The 22,961-nt window shown below is 34.3% G+C and overlaps 1 protein-coding gene across 3 annotated transcripts in view; it reads right to left on the bottom strand.

Moving 5' to 3' along the window:
- Mettl25 (methyltransferase like 25) overlaps positions 1-22,961 on the bottom strand; it is a 101,898-nt gene that overhangs the window by 32,680 nt on the left and 46,257 nt on the right. For all 3 annotated transcript variants that reach the window (XR_777498.3, XM_010610139.3, XM_010610126.3), the window contains exons 6-8: positions 17,734-17,828; positions 15,383-15,412; positions 10,406-10,479 (exon numbers count right to left, since the gene is read on the bottom strand). Coding sequence is in view for 2 of the 3 variants with exons in the window: in XM_010610139.3 (XP_010608441.1) it covers positions 10,406-10,479; positions 15,383-15,412; positions 17,734-17,828 (199 nt within the window). In the remaining variant the exon portion in view is untranslated. The remainder of the gene's footprint in view (positions 1-10,405; positions 10,480-15,382; positions 15,413-17,733; positions 17,829-22,961) is intronic.

The raw sequence follows: 22,961 nt of genomic DNA, 5'->3' as shown, positions 1-22,961 counted from the left end.
GTTTCTGTTTTAATATTTAGATCTTTCATCCACTTGGATTTTAATTTAGTGCATGGTGAAACGTAAGGGTCCAGTTTTAATCTCTGGCAGGTTAAAATACAGTTTTTCCAACACCATTTATCGAAGAGGCTATCTTTCCTCCACTGAGGACGGTCGGCTCATTTGTCAAAGATGATGTAGCTGAGTACACCTGGATTTGTTTTTGTCTTACAATCTGTTCCACTGATCCTCAGTCCTGTTTCTTTGCCAGTACTGTGCTGTTTTTCATGTGGCTTTGTAGTATAGTTTCAAACTGGGAATTGTTATACCTGCTGCCATGTGTGTGTTGCCTAGCATGGCTTTTGCTATTCTAGGTCTCTTATGGTTCCAAATGAATTTTTGGATTCTTTTTTCTAGTTCTGTGAAATATAGTGCTGGAATTTCAACTGGCATTGCATTGAATCTGTATAGTAGTTTTGTTAGTATGGCCATTTTCACTATGTTGATTCTTCCTACCCAGGAGCAGGGGATATCTTTCCATTTTTTATATCCTCCTCAATTTCTTTCTTCAGTGTGCAGTAGTTTTCAGTGTACAGGTCTTTTGCTTCTTTTGTTAGACTGATTCCTAGATACTACATTTTTTGGATGCTATTGTGAAAGGAATTGTTTCCCTAATTTCTATCTCAGTGAATCTGTTATTTGTGTACAAGAAGGCTATTGATTTTTGGGTATTCACCTTGTATCCACTCTACTGAATCTGTCAAGTCGAGAAGTCTTTTGGTGGAGTTTTTTGGGTCTTCAATGTAGAGTATCACATCGTCAGCAAATAATGACAGTTTAACTTCTTCCTTTCCTATCTTGATTGCTTTAATTTCTTTCTCTTGTCTAACTGCTATGGCTAATGTTTCCAGAACTATATGGAAGAGAAGTGGTGATAGTGGGCATCCTTGTCTTTTTCATGATTTTAATATAAAAGTTTTCAGTTTTTGGCCATTTAATATGATACTGGCTGTTGGTTTTTCATAGACAGCCTTTATTAAGTTGAGATATAGATCATCCATTCAAAATTTTTGCAGGGCTTTTATCATGAATGGGTGTTGAATTTTGTCAAATGCTTTTTCTGCATCTATTGAGAGGATCATATAGTTTTTGTCCTTGACTCTGTTAATATAGTGTATTACATTTATTGATTTATGTATGTTGAACCATCCTTGCATCCCTGGAATAAATCTGACTTGGTCAGGATGTATGATCTTCTGGATGATTCTTTGTATTCTGTTTTCTAGTATCTTATTAAGGATTTTTGCATCTATATTCATTAACAAGATTGTCCTGTAGTTCTCTTTTTTAGTTGTGTGTTTCCCTGGTTTGGGAATCAAAGTGATACTTGCTTCCAGGAACAAATTTGGAAGTATAGCTTCCCTTTCAATTTCATTGAAAAGTCTGAAGAGTAAAGGCAGTAGTTCTTCTCTACATGTCTTGTAAAATTCAGCAGTGAATCCATCAGGGCCTGGGATTTTCTTTGTTGGTAAATTTTTAATTACATTTTCAATTTCACTGACTGCAATTGGGGTGTTTAAAATGTTTTTATCTTCTTTGTTCAACTTTGGTAATTCATAAGTATCTAAAAATATGTCCATTTCTTCTGTGTTTTCCATTTTATTGGAGTACAGGTTCTCAAAGTAGGAATTAATGATTCCCTGGATTTCTGTTGGATCTGTTGTGACTTCACCTTTTTCATTCCTGATTGCATGGATCTGAGCCTTTTCTTTCCTTTTTTTTGATAAGATTAGCTAAGGCTTTATCAATTTTATTTATTCTTTCAAAAAACCAACTTTTTATTTCATTTATTTTTTTGTATCATTTTCTTAGTTTCCATTGCATTGATTTCTGCTCTAATCTTTATAATTTCCTCTCTTGTTTGAGCTTTGGGTTTTTCTTGCTCTTGTTTTTCTAAGAGTCTAAGATTCATCATTAGGTTATTTGAGCTTCCTCTGTTTTCTTAATGTGGGCATTCAGTGCTATGAATTTTCCACGAAGAACTGCTTTCATTGTGTCCCATAGATTCCTGTATGCTATATTGGCATTTTCATTTATTTGTAAAAAATATCTAATTTCTTCCTTAATTTCCTCTGTGCTCCATTGATTGTTCAGGAGTGTTGTTCAATTTCCATGTGTTTGTGAAGTTCCTACAGTTTCTTGTGCTATTGATCTCCAGCTTGATTTCACTATGATCTGATAATATACTGGGGATAACTTCGATTCTTTTGCATTTATTCAGAACTGTTCTATGAGCTAGTATGTGGTCTATCTTGGAGAATGACCCATGTGCAGCTGAAAAGAATGAATATTCTGATTTTGTGGGGTGGAATACTCTATAGATGTCTATTAAGTCCATGTGTTTCAAAGCTTGGTTCAGTTCTAGTATTTCATTGTTGATTTTCTGCCTAGATGATCTATCTATTTGTGATAGTGGGGTATTTAAATCCCCCACTAAAATTGTATTAGTGCTTATTTGGTTTTTCATGTTACTTAATATTTGTTTTATATAGTTGGGAGCATTTATATTTGGTGCATATATGTTTATGATTGTCAACTCTTCCTCTTGAATTGTTCCCTTTACAAGGATGTAGTGTCCTTCTTTGTCTCTCTTAATGAGTTTTGGTTTGTAATTTACTTTGTCTGAGAATAAGATTGCTACCACTGCTTTTTTCTGGGCTCCTGATGCATGGAGAATTGTTTTCCATCCTTTCACTTTCAGTCTATGGGCTTCCTTTTGCACTAGGTGTGTTTCTTGTATACAACATATTGTTGGATTTTGCTTCTTAATCCATTCTGCCAGTCTATTTCTCTTGATTGGTGAATTGAGGCCATTAACATTGATGGTTATAACCGATATATTCTGACTTATTCTTGTCATGTTATTGTCCTTTTGTTGACTCTTTTTACTTTTTCTCCCGTCTCCTTTTAGTTTCTTGCCTTCCTATTTGATTTGGTCTGTTGGGCCTCATGGTATTGTGACCTTCATCGTCCTTTTCTAGGATATTGTTTAGAATTCCTTGTAGTGCTGGTTTGGTGTTCATGAAATTTCTCAGGTGTTCTTTGTTGTGGAAGTATCTTATTTCCCTGTCTATTTTGAAAGAGAGTTTTGCAGGATACATCAGTCTAGTGAATACCTCACTCCAGGCTCTCCTTGACCTAAGGGTTTGTGTTGAAAAGTCTGCTGTGATTCTGATGGGCTTTCCTTTGCATGTGATTTGTTTCTTTTCTCTTACTGCTTGCAGTATTTTATTTTTCTTTTGGATTTCTGGGATCTTGATTATTATATGTCTAGGTGTAGATTTGTTTTGATCATGGCTAGTTGGGGTTCTATATGCCTCACTTATCTGTATGTCTAATTCTTCCCTTCTGTTTGGGAAGTTTTCTGTCATTAATTCTGTGAAGAGCTTTTTTAAGTCATTTGCATTTTCTCCTGCTATTTCATGAATTCCTATCACTCTTATGTTCTTTTTCTTTGCATCGTCTAGAAGTTGTTGGATTGATTTCTCATGATCCCTTACTGTTTTTGAGAGATCTCTTTTTTCACGGTCACTGACTGCGATCCTATCTTCTATATCTGAAATTCTATCTTCGCAATCTTTTATTCTGTTGCGTACACTTTCAATAGAGTTTTTAATCTCCTGGGTATCTGTTTGAATCTGTTCTATGGATTCCATTTCTTTCCTCTGTTGGGCATTCATTGTTTCCATTTCTTTCTTATGCTGGGCCTTCATGACTTCTATCATGGTCCTGAGCTCATCTATTTTTTTGGTCAGTTTCTGCTCTAGAGTCTTGAATCATGACTTCCATTTTGCTTATCATCTCTCTGGTGAACTGGGAAATTATTTCTGATTTGAATTTCTCTAGAGCCTGATTGATCTGTTTTGTTACCTCCTGTGCTATGGGTTCAGGGTGTCCTGCTGGATCACTATCAGACTTTTCATCCTCATTTGTCCTACTCTTTGCCATTAGTGAACTGGAAATCCATCTTTGTGTCTTGCTTAAGTGTTTTCTCATTTTTATTTTTATTGTTGGGTTGTCCTTCTTTAGTTTCTGGATATTACTTAAATCTTCCTGATATAGTTGCATTTTGTCTTTTAAGTTTCTAATGACTCACAGACATTCTCATTTTCATAATATCAGGGAGAACAACTCATTAAATCAATCACAATCCTTTATCATGGGATCCTGATTATTATATGTCTAGGTGTAGATATTTTTTTTTGATCATGGCTAGTTGAAGTTCTGTATGCCTCACTTATCTGTATGTCAAATTCTTCCCCTCTGTTTGGGAAATTTTCAGTCATTAATTCTTTGAACAGCTTTTTTAAGTCATTTGCATTTTGTTCTGGTACTTCATGGATTCCTATCAGTCTTATGTTATTCTTCTTTGCATCATCTAGAAGTTGTTGGATAGATTTCTCATGGTCCCTTACTGCTTTTAAGAGACATCTCTTTTCATGGTCACTGACTGCAATCGTTATCTTCTATATCTGAAATTCTATCTTCACAGTCTTTTATTCTGTTGTGTATACTTTCAATAGAGTTTTTAATCTCCTGGATATCTGTTTGAATGTGTTTTATGGATTCCATTTCTTTCCTCTTTGGGGCATTCATTGTTTCCATTTCTTTCTTATGCTGGGCCTTCATGACTTCTATCATGGTCCTGAGCTCATCTATTTTCTTTGTCAGTTTTTGTTCTAGAGTCTTGAATCATGACTTCCATTTTGCTCACCATCTCTATGGTTATCTGGGAAATTATTTCTATTTTGAATTTTTCTAGAGCCTGATTGATCTGTTTGGTTACTTCCAAACTATGCAATGGTTACAGGGTGTCCTGCTGGTTCACTATCAGACTTGTCATCTTCATTTACCCTACTGTTTGCCATTGGTGAACTGGAAGTCTGACTCTGTGCCTTGCTTAAGTGTTTTCTCATTTTTATTTTTGTTGTTGGGTTGTCCTTGGTTTAATTTTTGGATTATTACTTGAATCTTCCTGATATAGTTGTGCTTTAGCTTTTGAGACTCTATGACTCATAGACATTGTCATTTCCATAATATCGGAGAAAACGACTCACTAAAACAATCACAATCCTTTATCCCAATTGATTCAGCCACACAATAGGATCAAGCACAACTTGTGAATTGACCACTTGTGGTAGTCATTAATCTATCATCTTTAAACCATGTGAATTAAATTAAAATCAATAAGCAGCCCAAAATATGTTTGCAGTGAATATGCTTTTCAACATAGCATCTTTACCATTTAGGATGGGGGCTTAGACAGAGTTAGGACAAGAGAAGTAGATAAGTGAAAGAATTGGAGAAGGTTTCAAGTGAAGCAAGAGGATGTAGAAGGACCATACTATCTTTACGAAACTATTAAATTCAATAGGGATAGACCGAGTGCAAGAATAAGGACAAGAATATATCCCCTTAACAGCAACAGGGGCTCACTTTCCCTTGAAACTGCTGACCCATGAGTGAGGTAAAATGACAGAATAAAGGACATAAAGAATAAAATGATAAAAGAAGAAGTCTGAGTTAGGGCAGGAGCAGATTTGGAAAGGGAGATGAGGGATAATATGGTGGAGGAAGAGACTGAGTTGGAGAAAGAGGACAGGAAAAAGAAAGAAATTGAAGGGGGGAATGAGGAAAAGAGAGAAAATAAAATAATTTGAAGGGCCTCTTTCAGACTATGTCTCTGCTGTCATAATATACCACGTGCACAGCCCTGTGCAGAACCAAGTCCCCTGATCTCAGCTAACCAATGGCAGATCCCTGAAACTCAGACTGATCTCAGCCCACAAGGCCTAAATTGAGTTCCCCAACCTGCAGGGTTGAACTCCACACAGTTCTATTACAGGTTTCCCCCACCCTTTCTTTAAAGAAAGATTTCAAAGTCGGAAGATCAGAAAAATACCCTTTAAAAACTGACTATGCCTCTGCAGAATGGGTGCAAGGACTGGCCAAATCAGGAGGTCTGACAGCGTGGAGGTGGGGGGTGGGGGTGGAGGGGTGTCATGGGATGTGCTTCAAGGTTGCCTGCGCAGCTACCTTCCTTGCTGGAGCTGGTGTCAGAGCAGGCAGGGGATGGCGCAGACCTGCGGGGCCCAAGCAGGCAGCAGGAGAGATCTCAGAGCAGCCTTCCTCGCTGGGGCTGGTGGCTCACAGGCAGGGGATGGCGCAGACACGCGGGACCTAAGCAGGCAGCAGGAGAGATCTCAGGGAGGCCTTCCTTGCTGGAGTTGGTGTCAGGGCAGATATGATGGCGCAGACCCACAGGGCCCAAACAGGTGGCAGGAGAGATCTCAGGGTGGCTTTCCTCACTGGGGCTGGTGGCTCACAGGCAGGGCTACTATTCTATTTTTTTAAAATGACTAGTCATTTTTATCCCAATGATCAATAAAGACAGATCAAAAGTATTGGTTTTCCTTCTTCCCACTTAGTTGTAATAACTGAACTCACAAATATCTAAAATAATGTAGCTAAAAAATAAGCTCTAGTATCAACAAGTTATTCTTAGAGATGTTTGCTCCAGCCATTTTGTTCCTCTTGCTCCAGTAAGCTCGCCTATATTAAGTCAACATATGTCATAGAGCAGACCATGCTGTTCCTCACTGTCCACTGATCAGAAGTCATACACAAATGTTTTTCTTCTGCATACCTAGTTCTCAAGTCCTTGGGTTATTAAAATAAAAACAAACAAACAAAAAAAAAGGCCAGAAGTTTCTCAGCTATACACTGCTTTCCTGAGATTTTCTCATGCTGACGAATCTCAGCGAAGCAGCCTACCCCTCACCCCCAGCCTCCTGGAGTCTGATTATTTCATCCTCTGCACTTCCTCCATAACAGATTGTGACAAGTCTTCTCTTGTATTCTTCATCTTTCCATTTGATGATGTTTCATTCCAGATATTTTCTTCTTACTTATCTTTTAGTGTACTAATTATTTCCTTAGCTGTTTCTATGATGTGTTAAAGCTACCTGTTAATTTCTTAGTTTGGGCCATTTTAATGTTTTAAAATTTTCATGTATATTCTCTGGTGTGAAACACTAAAAGTGTAAATTAAGATACAAATCATATAACTGATAATGTGAAATAGGAAGAGAAGGGCTAAAGGTATAGGGGAAGTGGAAAGGGTAGGGGAAAGGAAATAAGGGACAAGAAAAAATACAAGAAAAGGAAAAAATGGAAACAAAGTCTATAAATAGGGGTGAAGTGGGTGAAGGGAGGACTGGGATATGGGGAAAAAATAAGAATCAAGATACATAATGTAAAGGTACAAGGTCCCAATGATGAATGTAACTGTACTCTATACCTAAAAAGTATCAATGAACTCAATGAAAAAAAATTTTTCATGTGCATTTTTTGTGCATTTTGATTCATTATTTTATTTACACACCAAGCACAGTTTGTTTTCATTAAACTTTTGGACAATTGTAAAATCATATGCAATTGTAAGAAAGAACAAAAATCAGTATATCCTTCACCTAATTTCCCAGAATATTCCATGATGGTAACATCTAGGAATATGACACTGATATAGTCATGATACGGAGCATTTGTATCATCACAAAGTCACTTAATTTGATGTTTTATAGCCACATTCACTTCTTTCCCACCTACTCTTTTTTCATCCCCCAGAAATCAATAATTTTTGTCATTTCAAGAACATTATAAAAATGGAAGCACACTGTATAAAACCTTTATAATTGTCTTTTTTTTTTTCCCTTTCTACCCATTTTAATTCTCTGGAGATTGATCCAGGTTGTATATTTCATTGTGTTTAACTGTTGATCAGTATTCTGTGGAATGGATTATCATAGTTTATTTAACTATGCACCTGCTGAAATATTTGAGTTATTTTTCAGTTTGGGCAACTAGAAATAAAGCTGCTATCAACATTTGTGTATAATGCTCATGCTGCTATAAACATGTGTAGAGTCAGCCTCTGTTGACATCCAAGGTACCCAGTAAAGGTTGGTCCTTATTATTCCTGGGATTTCTGGCTTCCAAATGATCTCCATGTATATCACAGTAGAGCTGGTCTTGTTACTGCTGGACAAGGCTAAAAGTCCTAACTCTCTACTTGGCCCTCTCTGATACAACTCTAATGGACAGAAAAAGGGGGAGCTTTATTACTGCTCACTGTGGTACTGGGGGCAAAGGACCTTTTACTATCCCGCGGGGAAGAAAATGCCAGTTTTCTACTCAGCCTTCTTTATAACCACAACAAAAAGGGGATTTTAGGAAGGAAGCCTCTGTAGGCTGGTAAGGAAGGTTGGTAAGCTTTCTACTTGGTCTTTGTGGGTACTTTTTTGTGTGTTTTTGGCTAGAATATGGCAGCACTATCTCAGTTTTTCTAGGGCTGCCCCTTCCTTGGTCCTTTGGCTAGAGTGAAGCTTTTTATTTAGAATTTTTGTTGTTGTTTGTTCCCATTGGTGTTTCTAGATTGATGGCTTCAAGCTCCAATTCTGGGTTATATGAGACAAAAGCAAACAATTACCCCAATCTTAGTCCTAGGGGAATTATACCATGTTGTTGCTTGGATCCTGAGATTACTAACAAGCCTGCCTTATTCTACCATTCAGAATCTTCTTATGTTTGTTTTCATATAGAGTATTCAGTGGCTTCAGTTGTATTTAGCAAAAATAAAGAAAACTAGATCTATTCCATTTTCCCAGTGTGGGAGACTCTCCAGTGCAGTTATTTTAAGCCTTTCTCCAGATCTCCTAAACACCTATTTTTATATACATATAATTATTTTCCAGAGAGGATTTGCTTCTTGCAGATAAGTTAGCAGAATCAATAATTTGAAATACTTTTATCACAGTTTGAAATGATTTGAAGTGTGGCTGCAGTCAATCTTAAGATTGTCATATTTCAGTTCATTTTTACTTTTACAATGTAAACCTTTAGAGACCTAACTCTTGAGTGTTTTATCTGAATGATACCTGAGTCTTCATCCTAGGCAGGCCATGAACTCTTACCTTTTATCTCCCTAGAACTATCAGTGCTTTGAAAGCTTTGCTCACTCTTGCCTGTCTTTTCTGTTCACTGGCTTATTGCCATTTATAAGTTGGCAGATGCTTCTGTGCTTTTAAGATGAATGTTCAGAATAAGAGAAAGAGACTCAGAAGAATGCAACATAATGGAAGACAGTGAGGAAGAGACAGAGAAAAAACAATTATCAAAATGGTCAAATGTGGCTGAAAGATAAAAGACATTCTAGAATGAAAGAAGACACAGTAAATATTATCTATCTTCTATGCAGGAAAGGAAGGCAGTAATTTGAAAGATTTGAATTTTTAAGAGCAGAAAGATTTTAAAAAGAATGGAAACAAATTTAAGAGGTCTTTAAAGAAAAATACATTTATGAACAAATTTAAAGTCTAAAGCAACATTTGGAAATCTCAAGTCAACATTTGAATGGATATGAATTTGCACAATTTTATGACTTATATTTCAAAAAAAGATTAGCATTTTGATATGAGCTCAAGGAGGTAGTTTTCAAGAGAATGTGAAGATTTCATTCTTAGACATTAAGATAAAAATAGGACTGTTATCTATATAGAAATGATATGTGACCAGTAGTGTACATACTTATATGTAATAGTTCTATTGATAAAGTTTTTTTTATCTAGAAATAGCTAATATAAAAATCCCTTCTATTTCTGTTAATAAGCATAGAATCTGAAAATTTATTTTAATTTGAAGAATAACTCTATTATCTTCTATTATTGAAGAATAACTCTATTATCTATTATGGCTATCAGAATCCTAAAATTGTAATTAGCAAAGGTACAACTGAAATTTTCCAAGATTGCAAATGTATGCATGAATACTGAAGTTGTTAAACCAGTATGATCAAGTAGTTCTTTTACCTCTTGCCGCTTGGTATAAGCAGTTGGGGAAACAAACAAACAAACAATATGCAGAACTACTATCCTAGGAATAGAGACTTGAGTGGCTGAAATGTGTATTTATGATAGTGTCTGCTCAAATCAGCTAAGTGTTTATGCTGCATTGCTTGTGAGATATTCTAAAAATACACTCCTACTCATAAGATTATATATGCACTGAATTAGTTACATATAACATTTTCATACCTCAAACATTCTAAAGTATATTCTGCATATATTACTTTAGCATTAAAATAAAGTTTAAGGGAAAACAAGGAATAATGAAAGCCCACGTTAAGATGACTAGCCTAAGATACAGCTGCTGCATACTTGCTTCTTACATTAATTGAAGTTCTGAGCTTATTTTACAACTAACAATTATTCTTTATTGTTAATAAATTCACAAGAAGACTAAAAATCACTTCAATTATAATATAGTACAATATAATATAGTTGTTCTTATGAAAATAAAATCCTCATACCATTTGGTGATGCCATAACAATCTTTAATAATATCTTGAAGAACTGCACGATAAAACAGTGATTCAGTGGGCAGCTGAAAAAAATGCAGACATACATAACCATAAGAAAAAATACAAAACAAAAATCAAGTTAATAATAGAGAGTTCAGACCACAGTGGATGTTAGCAAGCTGACTTTGCAGTTATACAAAGATGAGGACTTTATAATATTTTCACTTTAGGTTAAAGCATTAACCTGGACTAATTCCCACCATGATTCTACTTCTACAAGAAAACAGAAGAAACCATAAAAGAAATAGTGAGTAAGGAAGAAAAGTCCTATCAATAAAAATGGGCTAGTGCCCCAAATGAGGTGCTCATCATTTTAAAAATGTAGAAATAAGCTTTTAAAAAGTTTATTAGTATATGTTTATAGTACACAATGCTCCCAGTTCTTGTGGGAAGTTGGTATGTGTACATAACATATCTTAATTCCTCTTCTCAACCCCTTTTCCTTCCCTCTCTGCCCCCATCCCTTGATACTTTTCCTTTTTTATCTACTTGTGAAATAAACTTATAAGACCAGCCTTGATGGTTCTGAAGTCTGTAGGAGTCAGGAAAAATGTGAGTTGAAAAGTAGGAAGGACATAAAAGGATTTAAATTTATGACAAGACAGCACTTTCAGGGAAGAAATGGCAGATGACCCACATGGTTCAAATATTTTCAAAAGAAAGAAGGAATGGCTGAAGAGAAAGGCCCCATATAAACACGAGATTTTCAAAGACGTGGAGGGAAAAACAACAACAACAACAACAACAACAACAAACCCCCCAAAACCCACTATATTATTTTATCAGAGAAAAAAAGCACTTCAATGCAGCATCAGAAGTTTTGTAACAAAAGTCACCAAACCCCACCTATATTCCCCAAAGAACTCTTAATAGTTACAACACAGGAACACCTAACACAAAATGTTAGCAACCATAATTCAGCTTTGATGCAAAATTACTAATGAAAACAGAGAAGAAAAAGAAAAGCATGCAAGGAGGAACAGAGGGCAATAATGAATGCTTATGAGTAGTTGAAACAGTAAATGTTCAATGATTGGCAAAGTTATAAAGTGGAATGTACACATCTACTGAGTTATCCCTTTATAAGTTCTACTTTCCTATAAAGTCTACAATTGTTATTTTTACATTTTCAACTATGATTAATATGCTTGTAGTTAGCACACAAAAAAGCTTCATCTGTGCTCACACCGAAAACCTCCTCTACTATCCCTTAATCTAATATCAAGTTCCCACACTGGTACAAAGAACCAGAAGTTAAGGCCTAAGGTTTGTCAACCATTTTCTCTTAATGGCAATGACCTCTTAAATCACTGACTTACAGCTTTTTTTTTTTTTTTTTTTTTTTTTTTGTATCAGGGATCAAACTCAGGACCTTGCACTTGCAAAGCAGGCAGTGGAACCACTGAACTAAATCCCCAGCCCTGACTTACAGCATCTTAATATAGGACATTGAAAGAATAGAAATTATATCCTCTCTAAAAGGTGGGAATACTGGGATAGCTGATTCCAGGAGGAAATGGTGTCACAAGTACCATGGTCTCCAAATCTACTCCTGAAATAACTCAAAGGAAGTAGACCCATATGCATACTTGAGTGCTCACACTTAGATTTATAACCTCCAAAAGGCACAAGTTCAATAAAAGAATGGAGACAAATTTACGTATATAAAAATCTCTTTCCAAATACAAATCCTTCACTTAACACAAAACCTACTAATTTTAAAATGTTCCTTACCATTTCAAATTATCAGTTAAACAATTTGGATTTTATTTACACTTTTAGTTTTTCACACCAGAGAAACTATATGGTATTTACACATGTGTGTCTTATTTATTCCACTTGAGTATGACCTCAGAGCTGGGCATGGTGTCGCATGCCTGTAATACCAGCACTTAGGAGGCTGAAGCAGAAAGATCACTGTGAGTTCGAGACCAGCCTGGGCTACATAGTGGTGTCTTCCAGATCATTCTCAAAAAAAAAAAGGAATATGGCCTCAATATGCATCCATTTTTCTATGAATGACTCTAGTTTCCTATTCTTTATGGCTTAGTACTCCATTTTATAGAAAAACCACATCTTTTTTATCCAGTATCCAACTGATGGGCAAATGGGTTGTTTCCAAGTTTTAGCTATTACAAACTGTGCTGCTATTTACATGGGTGCACTAATCACTGTGGTTTGGGCAAATGGGTTGTTTCCAAGTTTTAGCTATTACAAACTGTGCTGCTATTTACATGGGTGCACTAATATCACTGTGGTATGATTCTTTTAATTCTTTTGGAAAGATACCCAGCAGAGGGATGGCTGGGTCAAATGGAAGCTCTAATCCTAGGGTAGGGGAAAGGAAATAAGGGAAAAGAAAAAGTATGAGAAAAGAAAAAATGGAAATAGTCTTTGTAAATAGGGGAGGGTGGAGGGGTGAAGGGAGTGCAGGGGTAGGAGTAAAAAAATGAGGACATGTAAAGGTACAAGATGCCAATGATGAATGTAACTGTAATGTACACTTAAAAAGTATCAATAAACTCAATAAAAAAATAAAAAAAGTTCCTTCCCTTGAAAATTTCACAATCAAAACACTTTAATCTAGAATATCTTATTTCGATATATTGTGCATTGATATTTTTTCGAGTAACATTTTTCTGCAGTATAAAAATCTCTACTTTATCATCTATCCTTCGTTTCCATGAAAATTTCATTTCTATCAAAAATATCTTTTTATATATTAACATCTGATCTTTTAATATTCTGAGGTGCTTCAAGGCATTTTGGTAAGTCTATTCTTCCATGAAATGAAATATTAATACTATAAAGTGTTTACAAGAGTCTTAACTTTTTGTTTGATTATCTATAATAGATAAAAGCTTTAATTTTATAAGACTCCTAAAAACAGTTAAAACTTGTTTCTCATGCTGTTAAAAAATTACATAAAATGGTGTCAAGATAATTTATCAGTAAATGTATATATTATTATTATTGAAAAGCTGAGTGTAAAATGACAGCAGAAAGACTAAGAAATGCATTTTAAGCAAGACAACATACATAAGTGGATTGCATAAAGAAATACAAAGAGGATAGAATAAATCATCAGTCCCAAGTTACCCTGGGTAAGTAAGAGCTTTAAAGCTGTTTCCTAAAAGAAAAAGAAGAGAGTTATGAAGTGCCTTCCAATGTACATTCTTGGAATAAGTAGGACTATCCATTTTAGTAAATACAGGTTGGGGTGAGTGGGAAGGGAGTCAACATATCCTAAGCAGCTTGTGCTTGACTATTTCAGGAATAAACTAGACTTAGATCAGAGTTCACTTTCCCTCACAAGTCATAAATCTACTTATCACTTTCAATGCATATTAAAAATGGGAGATTCAGAACACTCTTAAAGCATAAGTGTTAGAGAGGCATTCTACAGGTCTAGAGGAAAGGGCACTAAGCTGGAAGTCAAAGTTCTGCAATTAAGGCAGCTAGAACACACTATTAAATTTCTGCTGAATATCAAGTTCTCATGTAAGTTTGGAGCAATATCTAATTGATACCACTGACTGGAAATATGACCAAACACCTGGAAAGTTAAAAATACATCTTTGAGCACGATTACGATAAAATTTCTCTTTTGTCCCAGACCCGAAAGTAGTATGTGGTATAGCAGTTAAAATACTTGTTCAAATCTCAGCAACTGCTACCTGGCAGTTTCCTCATGTATTATAGGATAATAGTACATATCTCAAAGGACTATTTATTACCTTAATTGATGAGAAAAATTTGAACCATACTTTGGTAAGCCTGTGTTAGATTTAAGTATTATTTTTACAATCATAATTACTAAATGTCTGTAATAGCAACAACTGTTAACATTTACTGAGTACATGAATATGTACTATGCTAGATATTGTTAACTGAGTACTTAACTGTTAGCTATTTTAAGCATTTTACACATTACATTCATTCAATCATTAGCAACTCTATGAGAAAAGTATTGTCCTTGTTACAAGTGTTATTTTTCCTATTTTACTGATGAAGAAATTAAGCTACAGAGAAGTTAAGATGTATATGTATCCAAGGTCACTAAACCAGTAAGGAAGGAGGACAGGACACAAAATGGAAGTCTGACATTAAAACCCATGCAGTTAAACAAATTCTAATGCCTGCAAAAAGTTTCTAATCAAACTTTAGACAGGCACAATTAATAAATTATACAACAATATACAAGGTAGTTAACAATGCTCTTGGCCCAGGGTAAGCACACAGTAAATTAAAATTGTTTTTGCTATTCTTACTTTTAAAAATTCAAATTGGCATTATTAAGTTTCCTTGAAAAGAAGCAAAAATTCAGATCCAATAAGAATAATCTTGTGAAAAGCCTTAATAAAATCTCTTAAAAATTCCAAATATGTCTCATGACTATAAGGCGGAAGACAATACAATTATATGTATATTTAGGGAATACATTAAGCTTCTGCTTTTATTTAGAAGCCTGTTTGGCTATTGCAATTTATAACTAATCAAATGAATAAAACATTTAAAAATCAATTGAAATATATATTTTGTGGTATAATAAAATACACTGAATGTTATATCTTGTTTATCTTTGCTTGAACTAAGTCCACAAAAGCTTTATAGTCAGCAACAACATTCTTTAGAAATATTTATAGACTGTTTAATGTAATATGAAGAAATGAGAGGCTAGTACAAGAATACAATATGGAAACTTTCCTAAAAGCTCAATTTACTTCTACGCAAGTTCACTTCACTTTTAAAGTAAACACATAAAACATGTATAGATTTGAATATGCAGTGGTGACAAGTAGAGGTGATATTTATTAAAATCCATCAGGTTTTCAGTTCATCAGCAGGTCAAGTATGGAGAGGGCTTAAGAGGGAAAAAAACCTATTGTGTTCATTAGCTGGATTAAAGTAAACACTCTCACTTACCCCTTGGCCAACTGCAACCCGGTCCAATGACTGTAAAGAGAGAAAACAAGACAAAGACTGCTGAAACATGTAGTCTTCTAAGATTTATAAACATATTGTAAAGGGTTTATAAAAGTCCCACTTAAAAAGATGAATTAAGTGATAATATGTAATTTTATACACTTGAAAGCGTTAATATCATTAAGGAATGTATAATTTAAGGCTAATTTACAATGGATATGTGTCATATTCAAACACACACACATATTAGTTATACATAGTCCTTGAATTTCAGAAAGAATTAAAAAACAGGAAAGAAATTAAATGATATAGTTTGGTGTCATGTTTAATGTAGTTAAATAAATAAATCCCAAACTATTAGTATATACACATGAGATATGTAAATATATTTACATATGACATCAACATATTTATTTTTAATGACCATGCAATTTAATTTTAACAAAATGAACAAATTTAGTATCCTTATTTATTTAGTACTCTTTTTTTTTTTTTTTTTTTTGGTACTGGGGAGCAAATTTGGGTCCTTGCACTTGCGAGGCAGGCAGCAGAACTGCTGAGCTAAACCCCTGGCCCTTATTTAGTACTATTACCTATTTATCCTTACCTACTCTGAAGGCATCCCCAGAAAAGTACCTTTTATTTTAAAAAAATAAAAAAAGCAAAGCAAAACAAAACTCCCCTCATCTGAATGTTTTTCAAAAAGATTAGTTATAGATCAAAGATGTACCAAAAGAAATTCAGGCAAGAAAGGACAGGGATGGAGCTAAGGAAAGGGCAGTCCACGAGAAGCCGTCACAGTAAGGGACATTTCTTGATTTTTTTATTTTGAGTATTGGGGATCAAACGCAGGTCTTTGTGCTTGTGAGGCAGGCCAGTGAGCTAAATCCCCGGCCCAGGAAAATTTCTTAAGAGCAACATAGTACATAGTCTACATTTATGGGATTTATGTTAAAAAATTTTTTTTGGTATTTTGAATCAAGTTTATTTTTATCACAATTATTCTTGGTTTGAATATATATTCTTTTATCTTTCTAAAGGATATTAATAATTGTTCTATGTTATTTTATTTTGGATACTTTCCATTTCCACCAATTTGCTTTTTAAAATTTAAAACATAATATAATCTTTATTATCCTTAATTAGTGATTCTTGGTGGTCTGCTGGTTGTTAAAACAGGAATACCATCAACCTGATTAAAAAGCACTGTGTTTATGAATGAGTACTACTAACTGTGGGCCTCTCCATAAAGGAACAGATCTAACCTGTTTTATTGTGAAATCCCTGCAATCAGTATCTTTTAAGTATTATCTCTCTTGGGATAGTCACATTCATTAGAAAAGATGATTTCAATTTCTTCCCTGGAGAGTATAAACCTGGCTGTCAGCACTGCAAAACCATCATTCCAAGAATGACCTGCCATTCTAACAGGATTCTGAACAAGTATCATTTACATATAAAATGAAGGATAAGAAAAGTACATCAAGTAGGACTACAGATAGTATTATTCAAGCGCAGATAGATTTCTAAGGTAATTCTGGAAACTGGTATACTATTTCTTATACTGCTATGTAATCAACATAGAGATAATAGAGATAATGGTCCTTAAAGAATTCATTGAACTTCTGGTTGGGCACTAAATATATTACCCAAGAACTACATTTTATTTAAATTTTTTAATTGTATACACTCAATACATAAATGTCATATATTTGTTGAAATACATACAATGTTTTGATATATATGATTACTATAGATAAATGATTAACACATCTATTATCTATAATATATTCCCAGAAAATTTCTAATGTATAATACAATAGAATTAACTATCGTCCTCATGCTATAATTTAGATCTGTGGATTTGTTCATTAAATTTAACTGCAATATTTTATAATTTCTGATCACAAGCACTCACTCATACTATCCTTGGTAAACTAACATTGTGTCATGAACAAAGGGCATCATACTAAAATTTTTATTTAACTAGGTAGTTTATATCCCAGGTAGCTTAATTATATTTTCCCATTTTATAAAAAATTATGAGATCAAATGATTTCTACAAACACAAAGATGCCATAAGGGTATGTATAAAAAAACTAAACTGATTTTGTTCTTAAAATTTGGTATAGTTTATACAATTAATTACATGTCAGTATTTGTTGTGACACTGAATATGAAGTGGGTAACATTTGAAATTAAAATCATTTTTTCTCATAATCTGCAATATGTAAAAGCATTAATAATGGTGCCCTGCAAAATCTGAAGTTTAATGTGTGGTATAAGCCAAAAATAACAAATTCTGCATCTGTATCAAACTCTTTCTTATTCTAGGAAAAATATAACCGTACCAAACATGCTGACATTCTGGCATTCTGGCCACAACACCATCTTTCTTCCTTCAAATACTGGCACATTGGAAATCCCCATTTTTCTTCAGTACAGTCTGCAGATGGGGAAAAATATGGATTACGTAAGATTCTTCCTCTTTGATTTAAGTAAATCTACTGAGAAAGCAATGAGGAAGTCATTGACTGAGGAGTCAATGAGAAAGTCAAACAGTAGTTAAATATGGAAATGATGAGGTTTAACAGTTCATTCCAGTTTGTTAACTGAAACATAGTCACATTATGAAAATGACATTTGTTCAACAACAGCTGCTCTGTGTTTAAGCTCTAATTCTGATACCACCAATTTGCCGAAATTATTTCTTTAAGATTTAGCAAAAGCAATTTAAAATGCAAATATTTTTCAAATTCTGTGCAACTATAAGAGATAAGTAATACAGTACTGGATGTTTATTGCTGACTTCACTTTGTACAAAAAGTGACATTGGCAATTTATTACAGAACAATGACTTCATTCCTAATAATAGTGATACATCTTTTTTTTTTTTTTTTTTGCTACTATGTCACTGTTCAGAAAAGGAACAGCTATAGAGATTCTTATTTTCTCATTATTTTAAGAGGCTGTAATAGTTTCAGCTGTGATCCAATTGGGCTCAATCTCACTTATGACTCAAGAAATGACAAAAGTGAAAGTTCACTGCTTATTCACATATCTATTGCCCAACTCCCTTCTACAGTTCCACATGCAGCTTGTTGATGTTCAAATCAGTCATACAGAACTATTTCCACAGATTTTTGAAAAGGTAAAGAAACCAATTTCTATTTTAAATTAAACCCTGAAAATAGATGTGAGCTTTATAAAAAATGTAACAGTAAACTGAAATTAATGTAAATTTCTATTATATTAAAAAAGTAAAGTAGAATTGCAAACTTGAACATAAAAAACTCTTTAAAAGAAAATGCAAGCAAGATAAATTCCACACAATAAACTTCTGCACTATGAGGATCAAATGATTTCTTATTAAGAGAGTAGGTTTACTGTTGTTGCTACTGTTATTATTATTACTGTTATTTTTGTAGTGTAGGATTGAACTCAGGGCCTCATGCATGTTTCTTGGTGTTCTACCTCTAGATCCCCAGCCCTGAAGTTTGAACTTAATGGCGATCACAACCTGATCAAAGGTTTCTTCAGGTATTGACAAATTTATAACAGACCTTGATAATCAGATCGAAAACTGGATCCTTCCCAGAAATACAAATAATAATAATAATGCTAGTACATATACAACACTTTAAGTGCTTTATATACAATCAACTCACTTTGGTCCCTTTAGAAATTCTATGAACTAGTTATATACTATTATTCTTCTGTTTCAGATAAGGAAACTGATCATAGGTAGCATAAGAAAATTTCTCAATTCACAAATCTAGCACATGACAGATCTGGAAATTAAACTCAGGTAGTTTAACTTCAGGACTCATATTCATGACTGTTATGCTATATAAATGTACATTTGCAAACAACTTCACTTACAGTTGTATAGGGTTCATGGAGCCTTGTAAGGCTATATAGGTCCTTGGGACCTTGGTCTACTTGTTTTGTTTTTTTTCTCATTGAGTTTATTGGTACATTTTAGGGATACAGTACAGTTACATTCATTATAGGGATCTTGTACCTTTACATGACAGGTCTTGGTTCTCATTTTTTCCCCTTGACCTTGCCCTCCCTTCACCCCCTCCTCCCCTCCCCATTTACAAACACTTTATTTCCATTTTTTCATTTTCTCCTATTTTTTCTTTTCCCTTATTACCTTTCCCCTACCCTTCCCACTTTCCCTACACCTTTAGCCCTTTTCTTCCTATTTCACATTGTCAATTATATCATTAGGATCTTACGTACTATTATAGTTTTGCACACCAGAGAAACTATCTGGTATTTACACATGTGTGACTTATTTCACTTAGGCATATATCCTCAATTTGTATCCATTTTCCTATGAATGAATCTAATTTCCCATTCTTTATGGCTGAATAGTATTCCATTTTATAGAAAAACCACATTTTCTTTATCCAGTTTCCAACTGATGGGCAAATGGGCTGTTTCCAAGTTTTAGCTATTACAAACCCTGGTCTACTTGTATTTCCACGATGACTTGAAATATTGGTTTGACATTTATTGAAACAGTTTAACTAAGACATGAGTATTGCCAAATGCAAGGGTTATGATAAGTCAGAGCTTACTGTAAAGACTTTGTAAGCAGCTAGAGAGATGAGAATGTGCTATCTTGTTTCTAGAGCTTAGAAAAAGTACTGCCCAATAAAATAGCTAGTTTCCTATCCTTAAATACATTCTGTCATCATTCTTTGTATAAACAGAGTATTCTATTGTTCAGATTAAAGACTTATATTCTAAGCATTCATGCAGAAGCTTTGGCCAATTGGATATGGACAGAAATGATGTATGAAAATTCAAGATCATATGGTTAAAGGAAAGGGATGATCTCTTCTGTATACTGCATATCCCCTTACTTCATTCTGTCTTTAATTGATTATGGTCATGGTAGTAGGCCAACTAGGACCATGTAAACAAGAGCAACAGGGTGGAACAACAAAATATATGAATCCTTTTTTCTTAGAAGACTTTCTAGTAGACAGCTTCAAGCCATTCTCTCTAGGTCTGGATTGAAACCAAAATACCCTTTTGTCTTACATCACTGTTATTTTGGTTCTGAATCTATTATGCTTCTAAACTTTTAATAGATGGGTATGCTTAGTATATGGCCAATTTTGTACATTCCACTGGAATAAACAGATAATCATGGTTCTGTTAAGAAGCAAAACCCAGAGGATGAAGGAAGTAGTATCTCAGAAACATCCTTAAAAGATCCATAGCACAGTAGTTGAATAGTTATGCCCCAATAAAGTAATTTCTGAAGATGAGTGTGTGAACAAAGACTTAAATGAAGAAGCAAGCTATGAGAATACCGTTATCCCTCTAAATCTCTGTGTTCCACATTCACAGTTTTATCCAACTGCAACATATAAACATTACAGATAACTTGTTTCATGTCATTATTCCCTAAACAATGCAACTATTTACAAAACATTTGTTATATTAAGTATTATAAAGTAACTTACAGATGATTTAAAGTATAGGGGAAGATAAATGTTGTATATATGCATATAATATGCTATTTTATATAAGAAATTTGAGCATCTGCAGATTTTGGTAGCTCTGAAAGGTTCTGGAACGAACACTCTCCTGAAACAGTGGGATGGCTGTATTAGAAGATGATTTAACAAAACAAAACAAAACACAAAAAACTAAGCTTTGAAAAGTCATACTCTCCCCAGGTTATCTTACAACTCAAAGTAATAGATTAGCAATTTCCCAACCTCTTAAAATATTCCAACCAAATGCCTAGAAAGAGAACAAAAAAGAAAAGAAACAAACAAACTTATAACACTAGCAAAGAGGAGATGAAAGTCAACTTCTTGCAGAACATGAATGAAGCTCAAATTAAACAAACAATGGAGCTGTAATGAAAGCTGTAATTAGTGAACCATAACTGCTGTAACTCACCTAAGACTGAAAAGAAAAAAGCATGTCTACTTGCCTAAAAATAGGTAAAGAGATCCTCCTGGACTAATAATCTAAAAAAAACCTGGACAAAAAAAATACTACTTCAAGTTAGATTGAAAGGAGTATACTATTTCTGAAAAATACATTACACTGGAAGGGGTTTATCATTTCCAGAAAAAAAAAAAACACAAGAAGCACACAGATACATTATTTACACTTTTTTAAAAAATTAATTTTATTGGTACATTTTAGGTATATAATATAGTGACACTCATCTTTGGAAATTTATACCTTTATGTAATCTATCTTGGTTCTTATATTTTTCCCCATTCCCCTGCCCTCCCTTTAACTCCTCAAGACCTATTTACAAGGACTTTGTTTCTATTTTCTAATATTAATTTCATCCCCTTCTTTCCTTTCCCCTACCTATATCACTTCCCTTTCCCCTTTTATTCCAATTTCACATTATCTATTATACCTTTTAGTCCTTATTTACATTATGTTTCTCACACCAGAGAAACTATTCAGTATTTACACATGTATGTCCTAATTATTTCACTTAAAAGCATTGCCTCAATATGCATTCATTTAGTTATGTATCTCTACTTTCTCTTTCTTTATGGCTGAGTAGTACTCCATTTTATGGAAAAAAAAAAACCCTACATTTTCTTTATCTAGTCTCCAGGCGAGGGGCAATTGGGCTGTTTCCAAGTTCTAACTATTAATAACTGCTGCTATGAACATGAGTGCACATATATCACTGTGATATGGTCCTTTTAATTCTTTTGGGAAGATACCCAGCAGGGGACTGGGAGGAGTAAAATGGGACTTCCAATTCTTGTTCTTTGAGGTATCTCCTTCTGCTTTCCACAGTGGTTGCACTAGTCTACACTCCCACCAGCAGTGGAGCAGAGTTCCTTTTCCCTGCAGTCCCACCAGCAATTGTTATTGGTTGATTTCATTTTTTTTTCAGCTTTAATTGAGTTTATTGGTACATTTTAGGGATACAGTACAGTTACATTCATTGTTGGGATCTTGTACCTCTACATGACAAGTCTTGATTCTCATTTTTTCCCCTTACCCCTGCCATCTCTTTACTCCCTCCTCCCCTCCCCATCTACAAACACTTTATTTTCATTTTTATCTTTTCATTCTCTCACATCTTTTTCTTTTCCCTTTTTTACTCTTCCCCTATCCATCCCACCTTCCCTACACTTTTAGCTCCTTTCTTCCCATTTCTAAATGTCAGTAATCTTATTAGGATCTTATGCATTGTTGCAGATGATTCACACCAGGGAAACTATTCGGTATTTACACATGTGTGACTTATTTATTTCACTTAGGAGTATATCTTCAATATGTATCCATTTTCCTATGAATGAATCTATTTTCTCATTCTTTATGGCTGAGTAATATTACATTTTATAGAAAAACCACATCTTCTTTATCCAGTTTCCAACGGATGGGCAAATGGGCTGTTTCCAAGATTTAGCTATTACAAACTGTGCCGCTATAAACATGGGTGCACATACTTCTCTGTGATATGATTCTTTTAGTTCTCTTGGAAAGATACCCAGCAGAGGGATGGCTGGGTCAAATGGAACCTCCAGTCCAAGCTCTTTGAGGTATCTCCATATTGATTTCCATA

Source organism: Fukomys damarensis, unplaced genomic scaffold (genome assembly GCF_012274545.1).
Source record: "Fukomys damarensis isolate Sample0158 unplaced genomic scaffold, DMR_v1.0_HiC HiC_scaffold_15, whole genome shotgun sequence".
NCBI classification, from domain to species: domain Eukaryota; kingdom Metazoa; phylum Chordata; class Mammalia; order Rodentia; family Bathyergidae; genus Fukomys; species Fukomys damarensis.
The sequence above is the reverse complement of the archived record's forward strand: the minus strand, read 5'-3'. Positions and strand labels throughout refer to the sequence as shown.